Here is a 23,249-nt window from a genome sequence, read left to right on the forward strand (position 1 = left end):
TTGGGAATATGCTGGGGTAGCAATGACAACTAGATAGTGCAGTGACCAGTAAGTGCGAGTGTCAAGACACAGATGGACAACTTTCAGACATTTATTTACAGATTAAAGTTGGAGTTAGAAAAATATAGAGAGCTTGCGGCTGTGCATGACTTCTGTATACAAAGAACAATTGTTTCAGTTAAGGTGAGCTGCAATAGCAGTATTTATGTAGGAACAAAGAAATAAGCATGAGCATGGCTATAGCTGTACAAATGGCAGGAGAATAACTTCTAAGTGTTCAGACCTCCACTGCAGAAATAGAACAAAGTCAGGCACCAACAAACATAGACAGCAACAATTATGGTAGATGGCTGCAAGAACAATCAAAACACTTAACCCCTTCACCTCTGCTTTGATCTGTGGTACTGTATTCCATAATCTCTCTTTCCACCTCGAAGATATTCCTTAAAAATCTATCTTTGACCAAATGTTTAGTCACATGCCTGCATGTCACATTCAGTGTCTCAGTCTCAAATTTTGTGAACTGCTGTGGGACATTTTACTATATTAAAGCCACTATATGATTGGAAGGTATTGTTGGAATTTACATTTTAGTCATGAAAAGTGCAATCAAGGCCTTTCAGATGTCTGTTTTTAAGGGTGAGCTGATAACAAACAGAAAAAGTACTAATAAAATTGTACGGTGGTATAGCACATCGAATAATCAAGCAATCATGTCAGAGTTTGCAAGTTTACCCTTGTGGTTCCCATATGGCAGATGTGTCTTTTTTCCTATATTTTGTAGGCACAGGGGAAGCATAAAGACACTGTAGCCAGCTATATTCTGACTGACAGTTAAAAACAGTTATTAAGTAGCAGCAGAAATCAAAGTGTGCATTTGTTCCCATAAGGGGAAGAAACTATAGCACAGATGTAAACAAGCATATGAATGAATTTAATTTTACACAGGTTTTCAGCATAGGACACTGTAATCAAGGTTAAAGAATTGACATTAATAACAAGGATCCTTTTTTTTATGAGCAACATATGGTACAATAAAGTCTGTCGCTTTATACCACTAAGCTTCCAATTGCTGTTGTTCATTTTATTAGCAGAAGAGAAGCAATTGATTTAAGGTAAAACATTTAGTGGTGCAAGAGAGCAGCTGCTTCTAAGGAACCGTCATTATCATTTTCTAAACATTGCAGATGAGATTTTCAAGTACGAAAGCAATGCATTGTCACGAGAAAGAATATTCAAGTTTCACAGAGTTTAGCTCCAAACAATATTGACATGTTGAATATGAAATTCATTACCAACTGCGATCAAAGTGGGCATAATTTATCAATGCATTCATTTGCTTTCAGTACAATATTTCATAGAAGTGGGAATATGCTGGACCATGTGAGATATAACTAGCTGGAAATTCTTTTCCTCCATTATTTTTATGCATTACCAAGTTTATCTTTATCACATGAAATTTCTTGTATGCTATTTAGCTTGCAACTGTAAAACAGGATAGTTTTGTTCTTAGCAACAACTTTAAATTTTGAAGTTCAAGAATGAGCAGGAGAAGTTTTAATTTTAACTTAGCACTACAGTAGTCATCACCTTTTGTGCAGTAACATCTTATAAAATCATTACACTAATGTTTATTAGGCACTGAAAGAACAATATCTACAGTAAGACGTAGTTGTTATTTATGTAAGTTATTATTACGACGGAGAGTATCCTGTTTTACAGTAATTTTTTCCCCTTGACATAGAACATGCAGCATTGATTTATACCAGGCAGAGTCATCTTTCTACAATATGCACTATAATTGGACTTAAATCAATGCATTTTTCTCAACTTGCTCTAATAGTCTCCTGGATGATCTTGCTAGAAGCAACTCCTTCTCATGGACCAGGCTATCGAGGAGCTCCTTCTGTCTATAGTTGTCATACACTTTCAGGAACGCCAGAATGGTAATTGCCATCCAAGCAGCCCATCCAGCCCATAAGCCAAACTGCAGATGAAATTCCCAAATATTAGACAAAGAGAAAAATGACTAACTAATGCATGCCGTCCTTTTCACTTTTGAACGTAACCTGCACAATGTCTATTTAACAGTAGCTTAAATTCTGCGATTCAGAAAGGATCTGGTTAATGTGACAGCAAGGGAGAATTTGACTGGTACTATCCTAACTTAATTCTAAAAGTCCTTTTGAGAAAACTAAAGATCTTTGGATGCTGGAAATCTGAAATAAAAACAGAAAGCACTGGAGCAACTCAGCAGGTCTGGTAACATCGGTGGAGGGAAAGCAGAACTCAAAACATTAACTCTGCTTTCTCTCCACAGGTCTGCCAGATCTGTTGAGGTCTGTCAGCAATTTCTGTTTTTGCATCATTTTGAGTAAACAGATTGTATTCACACAATAGAAACATTTATGCAGATTATCAAAAGCTTTTTTAATTCATGTATAAATGCATTTTTTTATAAATATACATTTCTGACATCATATAAATAATCTGGCTGCTAACCCAATGGACAATGCCTCAATTGTTGATTTGTAAATCAGATGGGTCTGACTGCACCTCTTAGGAGTTGTTATTTTTGTCAAGAAACTTTGGTCAGAAATGTCTAATTCTGACTTTGGGCGTTGGCATAAAACAACGCAATAGCTGAAAATTGAATGCAGTATTTATTAGATGATCTGATCTGACCTATTTGATACAATCACAAAGTCAAAATTAAACCCAGCCGACATAAATTTAACTTAAATGATTTAGTCTGATAATAAATCCTTTAAGCTGTTCCTGCACCTCAGGGGCAGCACAGAAAGCAGGATATTTGCTGGACTTCTGGGGGAAAATCCCTGGCTGAGTTATTTGAGAAATTTCCAAACCATACAGTTTTTAAAAATGTGGTTGTGGGCTCACAGTAACAGATTTCAATATATTCCATAACTGGATTCAATAATATATAGTTTTGTGAGTATCTTGATTTTTTTTTTGTGAATGGTTGAGTTCTCAAGATATTTGACTTGAATATTCCTGTCCCTGAGAGGTGGGAGTAGAGGCGCGGAAGCTTATGGAATAGGGACACATGTTGGAATGGTTCCCCATTGCCATCCAGCCAATCAGAAAGTTTCCCATGGAGGTGTGCAGCCAATTTGCATGAAGAGCCTCTTCCAGGCCACTTTACATGTCCACCTATCATTTAGCTAAGGTTGTGGGCATCGGACAGTGGGACTGGACGTACAATGCTCCAGTCCCAATGATTCCCACAGAGGTTTTTTTTTCTCCTAACCATAAAGTCTCCTGTCCTAGTCTCTTAAGTTTTTAATGTTACATACCAATTTGAGGGGACCTCCATTTCAATTGGGCCAGCAGCATCAGAAGCTTGCCTATTTGGTCCAAAGATGTGGAAGTTAAGTGGATTGGTCATGGTAAAATTGCCCTGTAATGCCCAGCGATATGCAGTCTAGGTGGATTGGCCATGGTAAATGTGGGGTTACAGGGAACGGATGGGGTTCTGAGATTCTCTTAGTGGTCGTGGCAGATTCGATGGGCCAAAAGGCCTTTTCCATGTGGGGATTCTATGTTTCTACTGTCTTTTGCAATGGGCTTGCAGGTAACTAAATGTAAGGTTCCTACAATAAAACCTTCAGATAGGTTCCACTGTCAGCAAGTGTGGGTTCAGGACCTGCCTCTGATATTAAGGTTTCTACAAAAACAAATTGTCCGGACAGTTTGCAATTGACATATGCTATAATCTCTCCTCCTTCATTACTTATTTCCCCTCACTGGTAAGAATGGAAGAATGTATATAAAGCAATGTTTGAATTCAATATAAGCGTTTGAGATTTATGAAGAGGTAGGCAACATATGACCTTGACTCAGATCATCTGTAATGTCTTTCCTTGTAAAATGAAAGTTGAACCTAAGCATCTGTCTGGTTTTACTGCATTACCCACTTTGAACATAAAATCTAAATGATGGTAGTTTAGTAGCAATAGCTCATATTATTATCAGCCACCTGGCTATTGAGTTAAATAGTTGCTCACTATGAATTAGCCATTAGTTAAGAAACAGGCAATGGCTGGTACACTACTTTCTAGCCCAAGTCCTTCTGTCCATCCAGCTGTCTAATACGTCACTGAGTTGATAATCTTTAGTCTGCTTTTAAATTCTAAATCAATTTAATTTTCATCAACAGAAAGACCGTGACTTTAAAATGAGCAGGTTTTTCCTTAATTAAAAAGTGACTGACCATCTGTATAAATGATTATAAACTGCAATTTATTATATTTAAATAGGAAATGGTTGTCATTGTCATGAGTTCTTCCATGGAAAAGCAAGCCAACTAATGACAAGAGGACTTTACCCTCAGTTGCCATCCTACTTTTTAGATGGCCTTCTTTACAAATAAAGTTTGGTGTTTTGTGGACCATATTGAGGATCACGCAGTATGCTAATTTAATATTTTTGATAAAGAGCCCCATTGTGGCAGATGGTAAAATTTGAATTCAATAAAAATCTGGTTTAATGGCAACCATGTAACCAGAGTCAATTGCTGTAAGGACCCATCTGGTTCACTAATGTACTTTAGAAAAGGAAAATCAGCCTTACCCGGTCTGACCTATATTTGACTCCAGACCCACAACAATGTGGCTGACACTTAACTGCCCTCTGCACAATTCGGAATGGGCAATAAATGCTGACTTAGCTAGCAATGTCCACATTTCTAAAAAAAAAGTCACTTCACAGAATGCCTACAGTGTGGAAGCAGGCCATTTGGCCCATCAAGTCCACACTGCCCATCCCACCTCCCCACCCTATCCTGTCCCTGTATTTCCCATGGCTAATCCATCAACCCTGCAAACTATGGGTAATTTAGCAGGCAAATCTACCTGACCTGCACATCTTTGGACTGTTGGAGGAAACCAGAGCAAATCCATGCAGACATGGGGAGAATGTGCAAACTCCACACAGACAGTCACGCGAGACTGGAATCAAACCAGGGTTCCTGGCGCTGTGAGGCAGCAGTGCTAACCATTGAGCCACCATGCTGCCCCTAATACTTTCCCTGACAAAGTACTAAAGTTTTTGACAAAATAAGAATCTTAACCTTTGGGCATTGCAAACCAAAAGCAAATGCAGTTTTTTTCTGCTCTAACGTGTGTTTCGTTAAATGTGAATTTGCTATAATTGACAAATTGGGGACACTGTTTCTGCAGTGCGAACGTTTAAAGTCTGTTTATAATACAATTCTGGCCCCATTAGTTTAAGTGGTACTACTATTATGTTATTTTCTTATTACACGAGGTTGCACGAGAATGGAACTAACGCATTATATACAGAACCAACTGCGATGGTTTGTGAACCAAAATGGTACACAATTATGAATTTGTGTGGGTTAGGATAAATGCAGAAGTGAAGTGGAATACTAAGATGGATACAAATAAAGGTTATGGAGTTGGAAGCTGACCTTTCGACTCAAATTAGATGGGAAGCTTGAGAATGGTATGACTTAAAGTGAAACAACAGCTGGGGAGAGGGACGCATGGTTAACTGGCACTAGTGCAGCAAAAGCTATGGGTGTTAACAATATTATGGCTATAATACAAAACATTTATGTATCACAACAGGCTGCAGCCTGGACAAGGCTATTCCAGTTCAGGAATACTGGCATCTATCCAATAATGTGCATCATTGCTCTCCTACAAAAAGCAGGACAAATCTGATCTGGTCAGCCAGCCTCACCAATCTACTCTCAATCATCAACAAAGTAATGAATGGTGAAGTGAAACTGCTACCAAGCAGCATCTACACAACAATAACCTGCCCAATAATCCTCAGTTTGGTTCTAGATTAGATGCACCTAGCTCCAGACCTCTTAACAGCCTTGGTCTGAGCATGAAAAAAAACTGCTGTGATCTAAAGGTAATAGTGACTGCCCCGACATGAAGGAGCCCTGGAAATTTGAAGTCAGTTGGATCAGGAGGAAAACTTTCAATTAGTTTTGCTTATCAAGCACAAAGCAAAGTGCTTGTGCCATTGAGGACCAAACATCTCAACCTGAGGCAGGTAACATTGAAGACAGAACAAGTGTAGGCCATTTGAATGCTCAAGCCTGTTCTCCCTTCATTATGATCAGCATGACTGATCATCAAGCTATATAACAAAACTTCACACTCCCTCATATCCCTTGAGCCCTTCAGCCACAGGAGCTATATCTAGCTCCTTCTTGAAAACACAATGTTTTGGCCTTAATTCCACAGGCTCCCAACTCTCTGGATGATGAAATTTCTCCTCATCACAGTCCTAAAAGGTTTACTTCTTATCCTTAAAATCTGACAAAGAAAACAAAATTGCTGGAAAAGTTCAGCAGGTCTAGCAGCATCTGTGGAGAGAAACCAGAGTTAACATTTTGGGTCCAGTGACCATTCCTCAGGATATGAGTTTAAAATATAATCCTTAGTTAAAGACTCCCCTACCATTCTTTCTACATCTAACCTGTCTAGTCCTGTTAGCATATTATAGGTTTTTATGAAAGTCATCCTTGTTCCTGTATTTGAGTCCTCTCACTGTGAACACCAACATAAATTTGCCTTCTTTACTCTCTGTTGCACCTGCACACTTACTTTCAGTGACTGATGGACGAGGACACCCAGGTCTCATTGACCGCTCCCCTCTCTCAATTTTCAGCTGTTCAAATAATAATCTGCCTCCCTATTTTTGAATAATTTATTTTACTGTTTTTAATCCCTTAGGATAGTGTCCTTGGCCAAAACACCTCCAGCTGTATTATCAATGACCATCCCCCAATAATGTTATTAGAAGTGGGGATGTTTGCTCAATATTCATTAATATTTCTCATTTCTAAATGCAGCACAACCCAGATTTGAGCTGAAAAGTAACATTTGTACAACACAAGATCATGTCCAACAAGACAGACTCTAACCATCTTTCCTTGATCTTCAATGGCATTAATATAATCAAATTCCAACCGTTTTAGGAGTTATCGTTGACTTGAAATCTGATTTCTTTTGTTTATACATAGGATGTGGGCATTGCTGGCAAGACAACATGGCACTATTAGGTGTTCAATCTTAATTATCCTCAATGACTTGCTGAGTTTTTCGTGATTAAGGTTCAATCACATTGTTGTGGATCTAGAGTCACATGTAGACCAGGCCAGGAAAGGATGATAATAGTTTCATTATCACCATTACTTAGACAAGCTTTAAATTCCAGATTTTACTCATGGAACTTAAATTCCGCCAGCTGCTATAGTGAGATTTGAACCTGGGTCTTATGGGAGTCTCAGTAACAAGAGCTGTGCCAAGATTTGTGGCAGAAGAAGTCAATGTTATGAGAATCTCAATGGGGCATAAAGGGGCAGGGTGGGCATAATTTAGGAGTACTGCCAGGGTTTGGGGAACAGGCAGGATGGTGTAGGTGTGGTTAGTCTTCACATGGGAAGGAGAGGGGATAGATTGGTGAAGAAGTGAGATGTAAAGAGGGGGTGAACCTGGTGGCCTTGCAAGGCTCAGAGCTGATGGTGTCCACTGCGAGCTGTGTTCCCTGCCCTCACTTTCCATTCTCTTGAAGCATTAGAAAATGGCAAGGACAAGGACTAGCATAGACACAGTAAACTACACTTCGATGTACAAAAGCATGAGATTCATTTGCTGGATGCTACAAATACAGGAAGTAGCCACTTGCAAAGCTCAACTACATTTAATTTGTAATCATTTCAATGCCCATTTGCTATGCATACAGTTTGAAGAAATTGAGGGGTTAGATGATGATCAAAGGCAATTTACAACATGCCACTGCTGTTTGCAAATTGAACTTGGGTACCTCAATAATGTTGAAGTTAGCAGTAATGACATTACAAAAGGCCAATATTGACTGAAGGGGAACCATTATTCTTGTAACTTCAAAGTGTCCTGTGTGAGTCACACAATATAATTTGTCACGTGTGTGTACTATGGTCTGTACTAAGTGCAGTAAGTAGTTGAACATTTGATCTGAGTTTGGGGTAGGAAAGATGTTGAACCACTGCAGGCAATCCCTTCTCAATGACACTCAGCCAGCACAGCACCTTCATCAAGTTGTTGCACAAACTGAGCTTGGGGTGGGTGAGTCCAGAACTTGAGGGCATAGGCTTAGGGTGAAAGGGGAAAGATATAAAAGAGACCTGAGGGGCAACCTTTTTCACACAGAGGATGGTGCATGCATGGAATGGGCTGCCAGAGGAAGTGGTGTAGGCTGGTACAATTGCAACATTTAAAAGGCATTTGGATGGGTATATGAATAGGAAGGGTTTGGAGGGATGTGAACCAGGTAATGGCAGGTGGGACTAGATTGGGTTGGAATATCTGGTCGGCATAGACGAGTTGGACCGAAGGGTCTGTTTCCGTGCTGTACATCTCTATGACTCTATGAATGTGGATGGATGAAGAAGTCATGTCCCACATTATGGGGGTGCAGCATGTCTCACTGTCCAGTGTGGCATGCTCAGTCCTCATTTGCTAAGTATACCAATGATGACTGATCTGAGATGTAAAAAACCTGTTACTTCTTAGCTTCCCATTAAGTCATTTCCACTAAGTGTCCAGGGCCCTGCCACTGATGGCATGTTGGTCCCTGAAGATATGGATCTGCTGCTTGGACCTGCCTGGGAGGGCTGGCCCTCCAGTATAGGCCTGACAGAATATGCCACATCAGGCCAGTTGGATAGAGAACTGGCTAACCGGTCGAAGTCAGAGAGTGGTGGTAGATGGTGAATATTCAGCCTGGAGCCCAGTTACAAGTGGAGTTCCGCAGGGATCAGTTCTGGGTCCTCTGCTGCTTGTAATTTTTATTAATGACTTGGAAGAGGGAGTCGAAGGGTGGGTTAGTAAATTTGCAGATGATACAAAGATTGGTGGAGTTGTGGATAATGAGGAGGGATGTTGTCGGCTGCAAAGGGACTTAGATATGATGCAGAGCTGGGCTGAGGAGTGGCAGATGGAGTTCAACCCTGCCAAGTGTGAGGTTGTCCATTTTGGAAGGACAAATAAAAATGCGGAATACAGGGTTAACGGTAGAGTTCTTTAGTAAGGTGGAGGAGCAGAGGGATCTTGGGGTCTATGTGCATAGCTCTTTGAAAGTTGCCACTCGGGTGGATAGAGTTTGTAAGAAGGCCCACGGTGTATTAGCGTTCATTAGCAGAGGGATTGAATTCAAGAGTCGTGAGGTGATGTTGCAGCTGTACAGGGTCTTGGTAAGGCCACATTTGGAGTACTGTGTGCAGTTCTGGTCGCCTCACTTTAGGAAAGATGTGGAAGCTTTGGAGAGGGTGCAGAGGAGATTTACCAGGATGTTGCCTGGAATGGAGAATAGGTCGTACGAGGATAGGTTGAGAGTGCTAGGCCTTTTCTCTTTGGAATGGTGAAGGATGAGGGGTGACTTGGTAGAGGTTTATAAGATGATCAGGGGAATAGATAGAGTAGACAGTCAGAGACTTTTTCCCCGGGTACAACAGAGTGTTACAAGGGGACATAAATTTAAGGTGAAGAGTGGAAGGTATAGGGGGATGTCAGGGGTAGGTTCTTTACCCAGAGAGTGGTGGGTGCATGGAATGCGCTGCCTGTGGGAGTGGCAGAGTCAGAATCATTGGCGACCTTTAAGCGGCAATTGGATATGTACATGGATAGGTGCTTAAGCTAGGACAAATGTTCGGCACAACATCATGGGCTGAAGGGCCTGTTCTGTGCTGTATTGTTCTATGTTCTATGTTCTATCCCTGTGTGCTGTGCTTTGAATATCTGGAGCAGGGAATGAGTCAATGTATTAGATGCTAAGAAATTGAGGGAATAGGAGTAATCTTTCAAGGAGAAGGACAAGGGCGGGGGGAGGCAGGGGTAAGGGAGGGGAGGAAGGATTGTCATTGCTCATGACAGGTCAGCTATATCAGGCACTACAGACAGAACCTCACTTGTCATAGATGAGTGCAACAATCTATTGTGGACTGTAAAATAGTAATTGGTCATGATGCTGAAATCTGGCTTGCATTGTGGGGAAAGGCAGTTTGTAATTTCTTTTGTTTTCTGTAAACAAAGGCTTATGTTTCATTTTGTCTATCTATGTGATGTTCCTGTCCTGGACAATGATGAACTGTGAGAAAGTGTGAACTGCAGGTACTGGAAATCGGAATCAAAAGGTGTGGTGCTGGAAAAGGACAACTGGTAAGGCAGCATCCTAGAGTTGACGATTCAAGCATAAGCTCTTCACCAGCAATGTAGAAGATGAGGAGCTTTTGCCCAAAACGTCTACTCTCCTGCTCCTCAAACGTTACCTGACCAGCTATGCTATTCCAGCACCACACATTTTGACAATGATGAGCTGTGGGCCTGCAGTGAGAAATGGGGTTGGATTAGCACCGACTTAGAGGATGTTCAGATGGGATGTAGTGATGGACAGGTAAAGTATGGCTGAATGGTTAAGCAGTGACTAGATTGTGCGAATGAAGTTGTATGTGTGAGGGTGTGCCAGCTTTGCCAGCTATGTGCCATGTGCAACTTGGCTTATGGCTATAGTGCCATGAGACTGCCAGTGAGGGATAAATCTGGATTGATAAGATGTGTTTGAGGGCATAGCAGCCTTTCAAAAGTGGCACGATTGCAAGGGGTACCTATGTTTGAGAAGATAGCTGCTGAATGGTGAGCTGTTGTAGGAATAATACGTGGTCAAGTGGGGCTGGAATCAGACTGTTGGGGTAGGTAGCTAATACATTGAGTTTGGTACAATGCAAAATAAAATCACCAGAAATGGCAGCAAAAAATTTCCAAATAATTTCAAAGCAACTTGGACTTAGCCAATAAAGCATAAGAGTCAGCTGATCATGACTAAAAGTCCTTTCAAAGCAAAGAAATTCTGCAGTGAATAATTCACTTCCAGCACTTGTCCAACATGTACAAAGTATAAATCAAGAGTGCAATGGAATACCTCTAACAGTTCTTGAGAAGCTTGGCAGCATCCAGAACAAAACAGTTCACTTGGCTAGCATACCATCCAGCAGGGCAGACATAACCTTCCTCCAACATGCAAGATGGACTGTAGCAACTCACTAATGCTTCTTTGACAACATCTCCTAACTCAGCTTCTGCACCAGGGAAAACAATGGTGGTAGGAGCATTGGAACACCGCCACCTACAGCTTCTCTTCCAGGTTACATAACATTCGAAGTAGGAAATGCAATCACATTCATTTATTATCACCAAGTCAAAACCCTGGAATGCTCTCCCTAATGTGACTGTAGCTGTAACTAGATCCCATAATCTGTCATAGTTCAAGAAGGAGGCTCACCAACACCAGTTCAAGGGCAAAGAGGGTTAGATGAAAAATACTAACATGGTCAATAATAACCACTTCTTTAGATAAAGAATTAACATAAATCTATGGGAAGGATGCGTATTATATGCAGGGGCTAAATATTAAGTTGGACTAAGTAACAAGTAACAATATGGCAATACAGAAGTGGTAAAGAGGTAGAGAAACCTACACGTGGAGCCTGATCCTATGTTTCGAGGAGATATTGCCCAAAAGCAGAATGTAGATACATAACAGGCAAGAGTTCAGGATAGATCCTTGGAAAAACTCTATATGTAAAAAGAACAGAGGTTGCAAAAAAAAATTGCTTGAAATACTTTAGCTAGAATTGCATGGTAAGAGCAAAAGAAGAGATATAGGAGGTGGACGATATGGTCGACTGCAAAAAGGTTGTGAAGGACAAGGATTGATAGTACACCACAGGCAGTCACCAAAGAAGCCACAATTTATTCTCAGGACTTCTCCTCACTGTCTGTAACTGAAGTCACCATTTCCCAAAACAAGACAGACTTTACTAAGTGCAAATATATTCAACTGATATTCTACAAACAAAGCATTGTAACAGCCACTCATTGGCCTTCTTGTACACGAGTTTATAAACCATATGCTGAAGGCATCTCAAAAACTTATCATGATACCAACATGAAGTGGACTTCAGGTCAACTTTTCACCTGTCTTTGCTATTCATAGATTAATCCTATTAGGTCAAATAATTCAAAAGCTTGTAACTAGCGTAATATGGCAGTTTGGATTTTAATTCTTGTGTGTGGTGAATAGAGGTGGGACTATTCTCAGCCCCACAAAATGCATCCTTTTAAAATGGTTGCGCAAACTTATTATTTTTGATCTGGGGCTACAGTCCAGATTGGAAGCCAGTGCCTTATCTCAGCCAGAGAGCTGTTCTACCTATCTGAATGAGCATATTACCACACTAAAAGGTATCTTATTTTTCCCAAATGTATTCCGGGATTGGTGCCAAAAGGATACCATGCACCTCTGGGCTATCCAAACAGGCCCACAGGATTCAGATCCCCTTTTACCTGGTCTAACCTACAGACATCAGGATTCAAACACATGTCTCACCAAAATCACACAGGATTGGAGCCAGCTGGCCATTTAAATGGGAATATAGGAAGTGCCATGTGCAGGGATAGAACTTGCCATTTCTGAGCATTCCTGCCATTTTTGGCTATGATGGTAGGATAGAGAGACTCGCCACCCAGAAAAACTTCCTGGGCCAACAGGAATTAATGCCTTTAATGTCATATAACCTTCAAAGGTGCTTCACTGAAGCTCTATTAAACAACAGTCAATACTGAGCCAATTCACGGAAAATGTCAGAAGTTAGGGTCCAGGCAGCTGAAGGCATGGTCTCTATGCTGAAAATCGAAAGTGCAACTGGCTAGAATTGGAGGAAGACAGATAACTCTAAGGGATGTGGGATGGAATGAGGTAAAAATTATAGAGATTGATGAGGATTTGGCAGGTTTTGAAAACCAGGATGGACATGGGTAAACAGCTGTGAACCCTTTGTAAGGAATGACAAGGCAAATAAGTCTTAATATCGAATCAACTTGCCTCAGTTAAACCACGGAATCAAACTGAAATACCCCTCAAGGAAATACTACCTACCATCTGCTGATAAATCTGTTTTTATATTTCTGTCATATAACATCCACATAATTTGACTGACAACCCTCAACTCCTCTGTTCTCCTGATGACAGTGTGAATCACACTGCAACTGGAAAGCTGTCATCTCCATCGCAAGTTCAAAAAGCTTTGTGCAACAGGTTTGCTTTCCAAGTAGAAATGTTGATTAGGTACTGGAATCAATACTAACTTGAAAAACAATTCAGTAAAACAGAGGTTGGCAGGTAGTGTAGTGGACAGAAGCAGAAGTAGGCACATCAAGCCTCCTCCGCTATTAGATCTGACTATCACTTGAATCAATTCTGAGTGGCTTTACACGGAAACAAAAATAAAACTGTCAGTTCTGAAGAAGAGCCACTGGACTCAAAACATTAATTCTGCTTTTCTCCACAGATACTGTCAGGCATGCTGAGTTTTTTTTCCAGAAATTTCTGATTTTGCTAAAGAATTTTAAATGCAAGGTTTCAACATATGTCAGGTGGAAAGTTGACTTGTATCCTCCACAACATTCATAACCATTTTGTCATAAATCAAAGACTAACTGGTCATCCTGCCTGATCTTTCCACTGAAGTTCACAGAACCGTAGTTCAAACTTTGTCTGAAGATTTGTTTCCTCGTCTCACTGCCAATTTTAACTTTGTGTTAAATTAAAAATCTTGGCAACATTTTCCAAGTCAATTGAAAATAAAATCTGCCACAGTTAAAACTTGGTGGCTATTTTATGAAGAGCCCATTCTGTGCTTCTGGTATAATCTGATTTTATCCCCAGATCACCGATTAACACTCCAAGTTGAAACTCTGAAACTGCCTCTCTAACATGAGCGTAGCACGTCGACTGTGGTGGTTCAAGAAGCCAGCATACCACAACCTTCTCAAAGGCAACTATTGATGGGTAATAAATGCTGGCCAATCACCATATCCCATGAATGAATTTAAAGACAAGGTGCCCCGCGGGAGCCTGTGCCCCACAACCTGAGCCGCCTCCGGAATTTTAATTTTGTCCCTTTCAGGGATATAAAAAGGAAGGCCCTGTATCGACTGCTGCTGCACACCGTCCATCTCTTCTCCCTCATCCACCGTCCGGACACGCCTTGGCGTGCCCATTTGCCACCGGGCGGTGGGGATCCCCAGTGGAGGGCTCTCTACGCGGGAGTCCTCCCCCTTTCTCTCGGGGATCTGGGGTGGAGGGTGCTGCACGCAGCAGTCCCCTGCAACCGCAGATTGCGGTGGTTCACGGACTCCCAGCCCAACTGCTTGTTCTGTGGCGCTGTGGAGTCCGTGGATCACGTGTATATTGGGTGTGGGCGTTTGCACTCCCTTTTTGATTTCCTCAAAAACCTTCTCCTCTGTTTCTGGCTGCACTTCAGTCCCACGCTCCTGATCTTCGGGCACCCGGTACGCAGGAGGGAGGGCAGGTCCGAGGACCTCCTCGTGGGTCTGCTCCTGGGCCTGGCCAAACTGGCCATCAACAGGTCCAGGCAGCGGGCCGTGGAGGGGGTCGTTAGGGCCGACTGCCTGCCCCTCTTCCGGGGTTACGTTAGAGCCCGGGTGTCCTTGGAGAAGGAGCACGCGGTGTCCACCAACACCCTGGAGTCGTTCAGGGAGAGGTGGGCGCCGCAGGGAGTGGAGTGTATTATTTCCCCCTCCAACTCTATTTTGATTTAGTCCCTACCCTCCCCTTCACTGTTTTGCTCACACAGCATTGCCCTGTGGTTTGAAGGGCAGTGCTTGTCACTGGCCACTCAGGTGTTTTTCATATCTTCCTGGTGGTGGAAATTGAATAAAGATTCGTACACTTTGTGTCTTTCACTGTGTCTCACACCTGCGCACACACACCATGGGTGCTGGGGAAAAAATAAGCACTACCGCAGTTAGGCGGTAGTGTGGGGGTTAAAAAAAAAACAAAGCAAGAGAAAAAAAAAAATAAAGACAAGGTGCTATCTAGATCAGGTTACTAAACTAAACTGATTACATCTGCTCATCAGCCATGTGTACCAGATTCAGTCTGTTAGCTCTCAGTTCATGACGGGTGCACAGAGATGAGCTTTAATGGAATATGTTCCAGTATCTCCATATTATCCTCGAAATGTTGTGCACCATCTGTCTACAGAGCAAGTTCTCATTACTCATAGCCTCTTATAAAATGAAGTAAGGTAGATACAAGGGAATGCATTCCAACTGCAGGTGTTAAAGGGTGGTGACTGCACGGATGTTAATTTGAGGATTTTAAAATTACTGTATCTGGAATTATAATCCTACGACTTAATCTTTTTTGAAACATTTAGAGTCACAGAGATGTATAAAATGGAATCAGACACTTTGGTCCAACTTATCCATGCTGACCAGATATTCTAAATAAATCTTGTCCCATTTGCCAGCATTTGGTCCATATCCCTCTAAACCCTTCCTATTCATATCCCCATCCAGCTGTCATTTAAATGTTGGAATTGTATCAGCCTCCGCCATTTCCTCTGGCAGCTCATACCATACATGCACCACCGTCTGAGTGAAAATGTTGCCTCTTAGGTCCCTTTTACATTTTGCCCCTCTTGCTTTAAATCTGTGCTCTCGTGTTTTGGTCTATCCCACTCCAAGGAAAAGACCTTGTCTATTTTATGCCCTTCATGATTTTATAAACCTCTTTAAGGTCACCCCACAGCCTCTGTCATTCCAGGTAAAATAGCCCCAATCTATACAGTCTCTCTCTGTAGCTCAAACCCTCCAACTCCAATCTTTTCTGAACCCTTTCAAGTTTCACAACATCTTTCCTATAGCAGGGAGACATGAGTTGCACACAGTATTCCAAAAATGGCCTTACCAATGTCCTGCACAGCCACAACATGACCTCCTAACTCCTACACTCAATGCTCTGACCAATAAAGGCAAGCATACTAAACGCCTTCTTCACTATCCTACATACCTGCGACTCAACTTTCAAGGAGCTATGAACCTGCACTCCAAGGTTTCTTTGTTCAGTAACACTCCCCAGGACCTTACCATTAAGTTTATAAGTCTGCCCTGATTTGCCTTTCCAAAATGCAACAGCTCACATTTATCTAAATTAAACTCCATCTGCCACTCATTGGCCCATTGACCCATCTGATTACTTAGTTTAAAGTTTAAACTAATGGTTCAAATTTTCCAATTTATCCATTAGTACTGTTTTAGGTTGATGCTGCAGAGTAGAGAAAGTGATGACTGCAGATGCTGGAGATCAGAGTCGAGAGTGTGGTGCTAGAAAAGCACAGCCGGTCAGGCAGCATTCGAGGTGCAGTAGAATCGACGTTTCGGGCATAAGCCCTTCATCAGGAATGAGGTTTTTGGGTCAGGACTGAGAGATAAATGGGAGGGGTGTGGGGCTGGGGGGAGGTAGGTGGGAAATCGATAGGTGGATGAAGGTGAGGGAGAAGGTGATAGGGCAGAGGGGGCAGTGATGGATGGGCCCGGAGGGCAGTGCCGAGTTGGAGGCTCAGGACTGGGATAATGTTGGGGAATGGGAAATGAAGAAGCTGTTGATATTATCCCGTGTGGTTGCAAAGTCCCAAGGCGGGATATGAGGCATTCCTCCTCCAGGCGTCGAGTGGTAATAGTTTGGCGGTGGAGGAGGCCCAGGACCTGCATGGCCTTGGTGGAGTGGGAGGGGGAGTTGAAGTTTTCAGCCACGGGGTGGTGGAGTTGGTGGGTGCGGGTGTCCCAGAGATGTTCTCTGAAACGAAAGAAAGTGTCCTGTCTCCCGATGTAGAGGAGACCACACCGGGTGCAACTGATAACATTGGTAGAGGTGCAGGTGACTTTCTGACGGATGTGGAAAGATCCCTTGGGGCCCTGGACGGAGGTGAGGGGAGTGGTGTGGGCACAGGTTTTGCACTTCCTGCAATGGCAGGGAAAGGTGCCGGAGTGGGTGTCGGCTGGTGGGAGAGGGGGGGTGGGGTGGGGGTCGACCTGACAAGGGAATCACAGAGGGAATATATTTTTGGAATGCTGATAGGGGTGGGGAGGGAAATTCATCTGTGGTGGTGGGGTCCGTTTGGAGGTGGTGGAAGTGGCGGATGATGATGTGTTGTATGCAGAGGTTGATGAGGTGAAAGGTGAGGACTAGGGGTTCTGTCCTCCGCCTCCATCACATCTGTTCCCAGGATGACCAATTCCACTTCAGAAAGTCCCAGGTGGCCTCCTTCTTTCATGATTGCAACTTTCCTTCCCACGTGGTTGACGATGCCCTCCAGCGCATCTCCTCCACTTCATGCACCACCAGCCTTGAACCCCAACCCTCCTAATGCAACAAGGACCGTACCCCCCCTTGTTCTCACCTTCCACCCCACCAACCTCCACAAACAACACATCATCCTTCACCACTTCTGCCACCTCAAAACCAACCCCACCAGCAGAGACATATTTCCCTCCCCACCCCTATTAGCGTTCCGAAAAGACCATTCCCTCTGCAAATCTCTCGACAGGTCCACGCACCCCACCAGCCCACCCCCCACTCCTGGCACCTTTCCCTGCCACCACAGAAGTGCAAAACCTGCGCCCACACTACTCCCCTCACCTCCGTCCAACGCCCCAAGGGATCCGTCCACATCCGTCAGAAATTCACCTGCACCTCTACCAATGTTATCTACTGCATCCTGATGAAGGGCTTTTGCCTGAAACGTCGATTTTCATGCTGCCTGACCTGCTGTGCTTTTCCAGCACCACTCTAATCTAGACTCAGCACCCAGTGTGGTGTCCTCTACATCGGGGAGACAGGACGCTTTCTTTAGGATCGTTTCAGAGAACGTGTTTGGGGCACCCGCTCCCACCAACCCAACCGCCCCGTGGCTCAACACTTCAACTCCCCCCAACTCCGTCAAGGACATGCAGGTTCTGGGCCTCCTCCACCACCAAACCATACCACCCCCTGCCTGGAGGAGGAACGCCTCATATTCTGCCTTGAGACCTTGCAACCACACAGGATAAATGTGGATTTCAACAGCTTTCTCATTTCCCCTTCGCCAACATTATCCCAGTCCCAAGCTTCCAACCTTGGCACCACCCTCCGGACCTGTCCATTATTTCCCCTCTGACCTATCACCTTCATCCACCTATCGCTTTCCCAGCTACCTCCACCCAACCACACCCGTCTCCCAATAATCTCTCAGCCCCAACCCACAAGCCTCATTCCTGATAAAGGGCTTATGCCTGAAATGTTGATTCTCCTGCTCTTCAGATGCTGCCTGACCTGCTGTGCTTTTCCAGCACCATACTCTCGACTCTGATGCTGCAGTCCATAAATTAAACTTTCCAAAGGCTTACCTGGATAATTGCAAACTGGTTGTAGAAGGACGAGTTATCCAAATGGAGTTCCAGATCAATATCTTGCAATTCTTCACAACTGTAGACAAAACAATTAGGAAGTTCAACACTGTTGCATGTTAGAAAGCCTGTTTTGGAAATGCTTTTATTTGTTTTATATTCATTTAGCAAGAACATTAATGAATTGATTGTTAATAGTAAATAGTGATAATAAATTTCATAATGAACTCATTTTTTTTTTCTTACCTTTACTTGCTGGTTGACTCGAGAAAGCACAGAGCATAAAAGAAGAGAATTTCCTAAAATCACATACCTGTTAGGCATCCTTCCATTCTCAGTGATCGCTTCACACCACATATTGAAGCCAACAGTAACCAGAGTACTTGCCACGAAGATAAGGAAGACCACAAATGTGCTGACCAGCAGATTCAGGAACGTTGCAAAGAAAGTGCTGCAACCAATACGTGGAGTGGACAGAAGGGATTGAGAAGGAAGCACATCAGGAAGACAGCAAAGGCAGTGACATGTCTGATAAACATTCTGTTAAAATCGGAACCTTAGAATGCTGCACTGATGATAGCTCTATTTAAAGTGACAGTAAGACAACTCATGTTGATTAGCTCCATTCTAAAATAAAACACAAACATTTATTCAGCGGGATAATGATTTTTAAATGCAGTTGCACTGGAAGTTAGATTATATTGCAATTTACTGTCATATTTAGAAGATTACAAATATGTTGTTGTCTAGCATTAGGAATAGCTTTAACCTGTAAATGAAGGGAAGTCCAAGGACCAAGGCTAGCCATAGCATGCTGGCCTCTCAATCAGAAGGTTGTGGGTTCCAATCCAGACTATGGTTCACCACAGAAATCAAGACTGGCACTCCTAGTGTAGGACTGAATGAGTGCTATAGGGATGTGTCTCTGGGATGTAGGAGTTAATGTCCTCTTTGATAGATGCAAAATATCCAAATGGCACTATTTTTCGAAGGCCTTTGACAAGGCGCCACACAGGAGGCTGCTAAATATGATAAGACGTCATTGTGTTAGTGGCAAGATACTGGCATAGATAGAGGATTGGCAAAAGGCAGAGAGTCGGATAAAGGAGTCTTTTTTCAGGATTGCAGCCAGTGACTAGTGGAATTCCACAAACTACAACTATTCAGGTTATACATTAATGATCTGGACAAAGTAACATGAAAGGTGATAGCCTGGTGGCATTATCATGAGACTATTGACCCAGAAACCCAAGTCATGTTCTGGAGACCATGCCATGGCAGATGATGAAATTTGAATTCAATAAATGTCTAGAACTAGGAGTCTAATGCTGATTATGAATCCATTGTTGATTGTCAGGAAGAACCCATCTGGTCCACTCACCTCCTTTAAAGAAGGAAGCTGCTGCCCTTACCTAGTCTGATCTACACGTGATTCCAGACCAACAATGTCACTGACTCTTAACTGCCCTATGGGCAATTCAGGATGGGCAATAAATGATGGCCTGGCTAATGACAACCACATCACATGAAGGAATAAACAACAATTGAGGGCATTGTTGCTAAGTTTGCAGACGATACAAAGTTAGGTGGAGGGACAGGAAGTAGAGAGGCTGCAGAAGGATTTAGACAAGAGTGAGGACTGCAGATGCTGGAGATTAGAGTCAAGATTAGAGTGGTGTTAGAAAGGCACAGCAGGTCAGGCAGCATCTGAGAAGCAGGAAAATCGACGTTTTGGACAAGAGCCCTTCATCAGGAATGAGAATTCCTCATGAAGGGCTTCTCATTCCTGATGAAGGGCTCCTGCCCGAAACGTCAGTTTTCCTGCTCTGCAGATGCTGCCTGACCTGCTGTGCATTTCCTGCAGAAGGATTGAAACTGGCTACAAGAGAGGGGAAAGAAGTGGCAGATGGAATACAAAGTGGGAAAGTGTGAGGTTATGCTCTTTGGTAGTAAGAATACAGACAGAAAACTTTCTAAACAGGGGAAGGCTTTGAAAATCTGAAGTACAAAGGGAATTAGGAGTCAGATTAATATGCAGGTTCAATTGGCAGTTAGGAAGGAAATGAAATGTCAGCATTCATTTCAAGAGAGTTGGAAAACAAGAGCAGAGATGTACTGCTGAGGCTGCCTAATGCTATTGTCTGACCACATTTTGAAGATTGTGAGTATTTTGGGTCCATACCAAAAGAAGGAACTGCTAGTGTTGGATGAGGTCCAGAGGATGTTTACAAAAATGATTTTTGGGATGAATGGCTTGTCATATGAGGAGTCATTCAGGACTCTGCGTCTGTACTCAATAAAATTTAGAAGGATGACAGGGTATCTGATTGAAACTTAGGGCATACTGAGAAGTTTGGATAGAGTGGATGTGGAAAAGATGTTTCCACTAGTATGACAGACTAAAGCCCAACAGCACAGCCTCAGAGTGAAGGGGGTGACTCTTTAGAACCGAGATGAGGAGGAATTTCTTCAATCAGAGGGTGATGAATCTGTGGAACTCATTCCCATAGAAAGCTGTTCAGGCCAAATCACTGAGTGTAGGTAAGACAGAGATAGATAGGTTCTTGATAGTAAGGGGATCAAGGATTACAAGGAGAAGGAAGGAGAACATGGCTGAGAAACATATGAGCCACGGTTGAAATGTGGAGCAGTCTCAATAGGCCAAATGATCTAATTCTGCTCCTACACTTCATGGCCTCATGGTTTCCTGAACGTTTCAACATAGCAGTAGATACCTGAGATATTGAATAAAAGCGGCTTTGGGGTTCTGTAGTTTAAAGTTTCTGTGGATAAGGAGTGCAGTGCAAAGGGTTTAGTGAGTAAGAGATGGTAGATAAAGATCCAGTGGGGAAAGGGTATTGTGGGAATGGGAGTCTATGAGAATTGGAGACAGTGGGAAAGGTTCCAGTGGCTAAGGAATTCAGATGGAATGTGCTACAGTGGGAAAGATTTCAGTGGGTAAGCTGTTTGGGTAAGGATTCAATGAATCAGGTACACTGGCAAGGGGATCAGTGGGAAAGGTTCTTTATGTAATGGGTACAGTGGGTTAAGAAATACCTTAAGTAATTCATCTTGTGGGTAAGATGTAAAAATGATTACAGTGGGTATTGTGTTCAGGGATTTTGGAACCCAGCAGCTATGGAATTTTGTGCACATGGAGCTCAGTGCATAAAAATATTTGGGAAAAGGAAGTTCAGTACATAAAGGATTCAGTGGGCAAGGGTCTGGGTGGCTACAGGATTCAGAGGGAATGTGGTTCAGTGGCAAGAGTTAATTATGTTAGGGGCACAATAGGGAACAAGTTTGATTGGTAAAGGTTATAGTTGGTAAGAGGTGCTCTGGCTATCCAGTTCTGTGGATAAAGGGCTGAGTTATTAAGGGTTCAATGGATATGGGATTCAGTGTGTACTTTCACTGGGTAAGGCCATAAGAAATTGGAGCAGAAGTAGGCATTCTGCCATTTGAAACTACTCCATCATTAAACATGCAGAGGGTGGTATGTGTATGGAATGAGCTACCAGAGGAAGTCATGGAGGCTAGTACAATTGCAACATTTAAAAGGCATCCGGATGGATATATGAATGGAAGGGTTTGGAGGGATATGGGCCGGGTGCTGGCAGATGGGACTAGTTGGGTCAGGATAGTTGGTCCGAAGGGTCTGTTTCCGTGCTGTACATCTCTGACTATGACCGACTATGACCTCATCATCCTCAATGCCATTTTGTAAGGGCTTAGGGTTCAGTCAGCAAGAGATGGAATGGCTACCAGGTTTGATGGATAAATGGGATTTAGGGGTCTATGAAGATTGGACGGGTATGTACTAAGTTTAAAGTTAAGTGGGTTTGCGATTCAGTGAGTATGAGATGAAGAAGGGCTTATGCCCGAAACATCGATTCTCCTGTTCCTTGGATGCTGCCTGACCTGCTGCGCTTTTCCAGCAACACATTTTCAGCTCTGATCTCCAGCATCTGCAGTCCTCACTTTCTCCTCATTCAATAGGAATAGGGTGGAATTGGCATACAATGGGAATATGGTGGATTTAGGAATATTGTGGAGTTAGGATACAGAAGAAATGGGTTTAAATGGGAATAGGATGGAGTTGGGGGACAGTGGAAATGAGTTTCACTGGGAAGAGGGTGGAATTGGGGTACAGAGGATTTGGGTTTCAGTAACTATGATGTCCCGTGGAAATCCACCCCACCCCCCCCCCCCCCCCCCCCCACTCCCCACCCAATAGCGCGCCTTACTCATCATGTCCTTTGCAAAGGTAGAAGAGCAGCCTCCAAGCCTGGATTGCCGACAGGAGAAGGCTGAAGAGTCCGATGAAGGTGGTGAACTGACAGGCGGATTCCGGGCCCCATTCCTCGACCATGAAGCGCTGCTTCTCCACAGTGATGTTCTCATTCTGCCACATCCCGCAGGTGAAGAGCAGGCATTTCCCCTGGAAATCACTGCTGTTCTCAGACAGCGGCACCACGGCGATGAAGCCAAAGAGAAACGCCAGAAAATACAGGATGCACTGAGCGAATAAAAAATTATTCATCCCCATTTCTTACACTGAGGAAGGATCCAGAGCTCCTGGTCCACGCCTGCGCCGATCGATCCGCCGACGTCCGGTCGTTTTAAGGCTCAGGAGGTGGGGGGTTTGGGGGGAAGGAGGGTGATGGGATCCTGAAGACATCATCCTTTAACCCGAGTGGTCCATACTTCACTCTGTCCTCACTCAACTACCACTTCCCATTTCCCCCATATTAACTTGTAACTTCCGACTTCCTTCAATGTAAACAATAATATGACTTAAATCAGCTCTGCATTTATTGGTGCTTCAGTCCCAAATCCTCATTCTGGAGTCATAATGGTTTGGTATTAGATTGTTTAATCCTGTGAGCATGGAAATAGGTTGATGCAGGTGGATGTTTTTTTTTGTTATCTATTAGCTTGCAGAATATACCCAAT

At 43.2% G+C, this 23,249-nt stretch overlaps 1 protein-coding gene across 1 annotated transcript; it reads right to left on the reverse strand.

The window, feature by feature from the left end:
• Nucleotides 1-77: 77 nt before the first annotated feature.
• tmem179ab (transmembrane protein 179a, genome duplicate B) lies at nt 78-22,976 on the reverse strand. Its single transcript, XM_072568621.1, has 4 exons — nt 22,541-22,976; nt 18,607-18,744; nt 18,294-18,372; nt 78-1,987 (listed from the first exon to the last, which is right to left on the reverse strand). Exons 1-4 carry the CDS (start codon nt 22,840-22,842, stop codon nt 1,808-1,810), a joined length of 699 nt encoding a protein of 232 aa, XP_072424722.1. The 5' UTR covers nt 22,843-22,976; the 3' UTR covers nt 78-1,807.
• Nucleotides 22,977-23,249: the final 273 nt, after the last annotated feature.

Source organism: Chiloscyllium punctatum, chromosome 4, assembly GCF_047496795.1.
Source record: "Chiloscyllium punctatum isolate Juve2018m chromosome 4, sChiPun1.3, whole genome shotgun sequence".
NCBI lineage: Eukaryota > Metazoa > Chordata > Chondrichthyes > Orectolobiformes > Hemiscylliidae > Chiloscyllium > Chiloscyllium punctatum.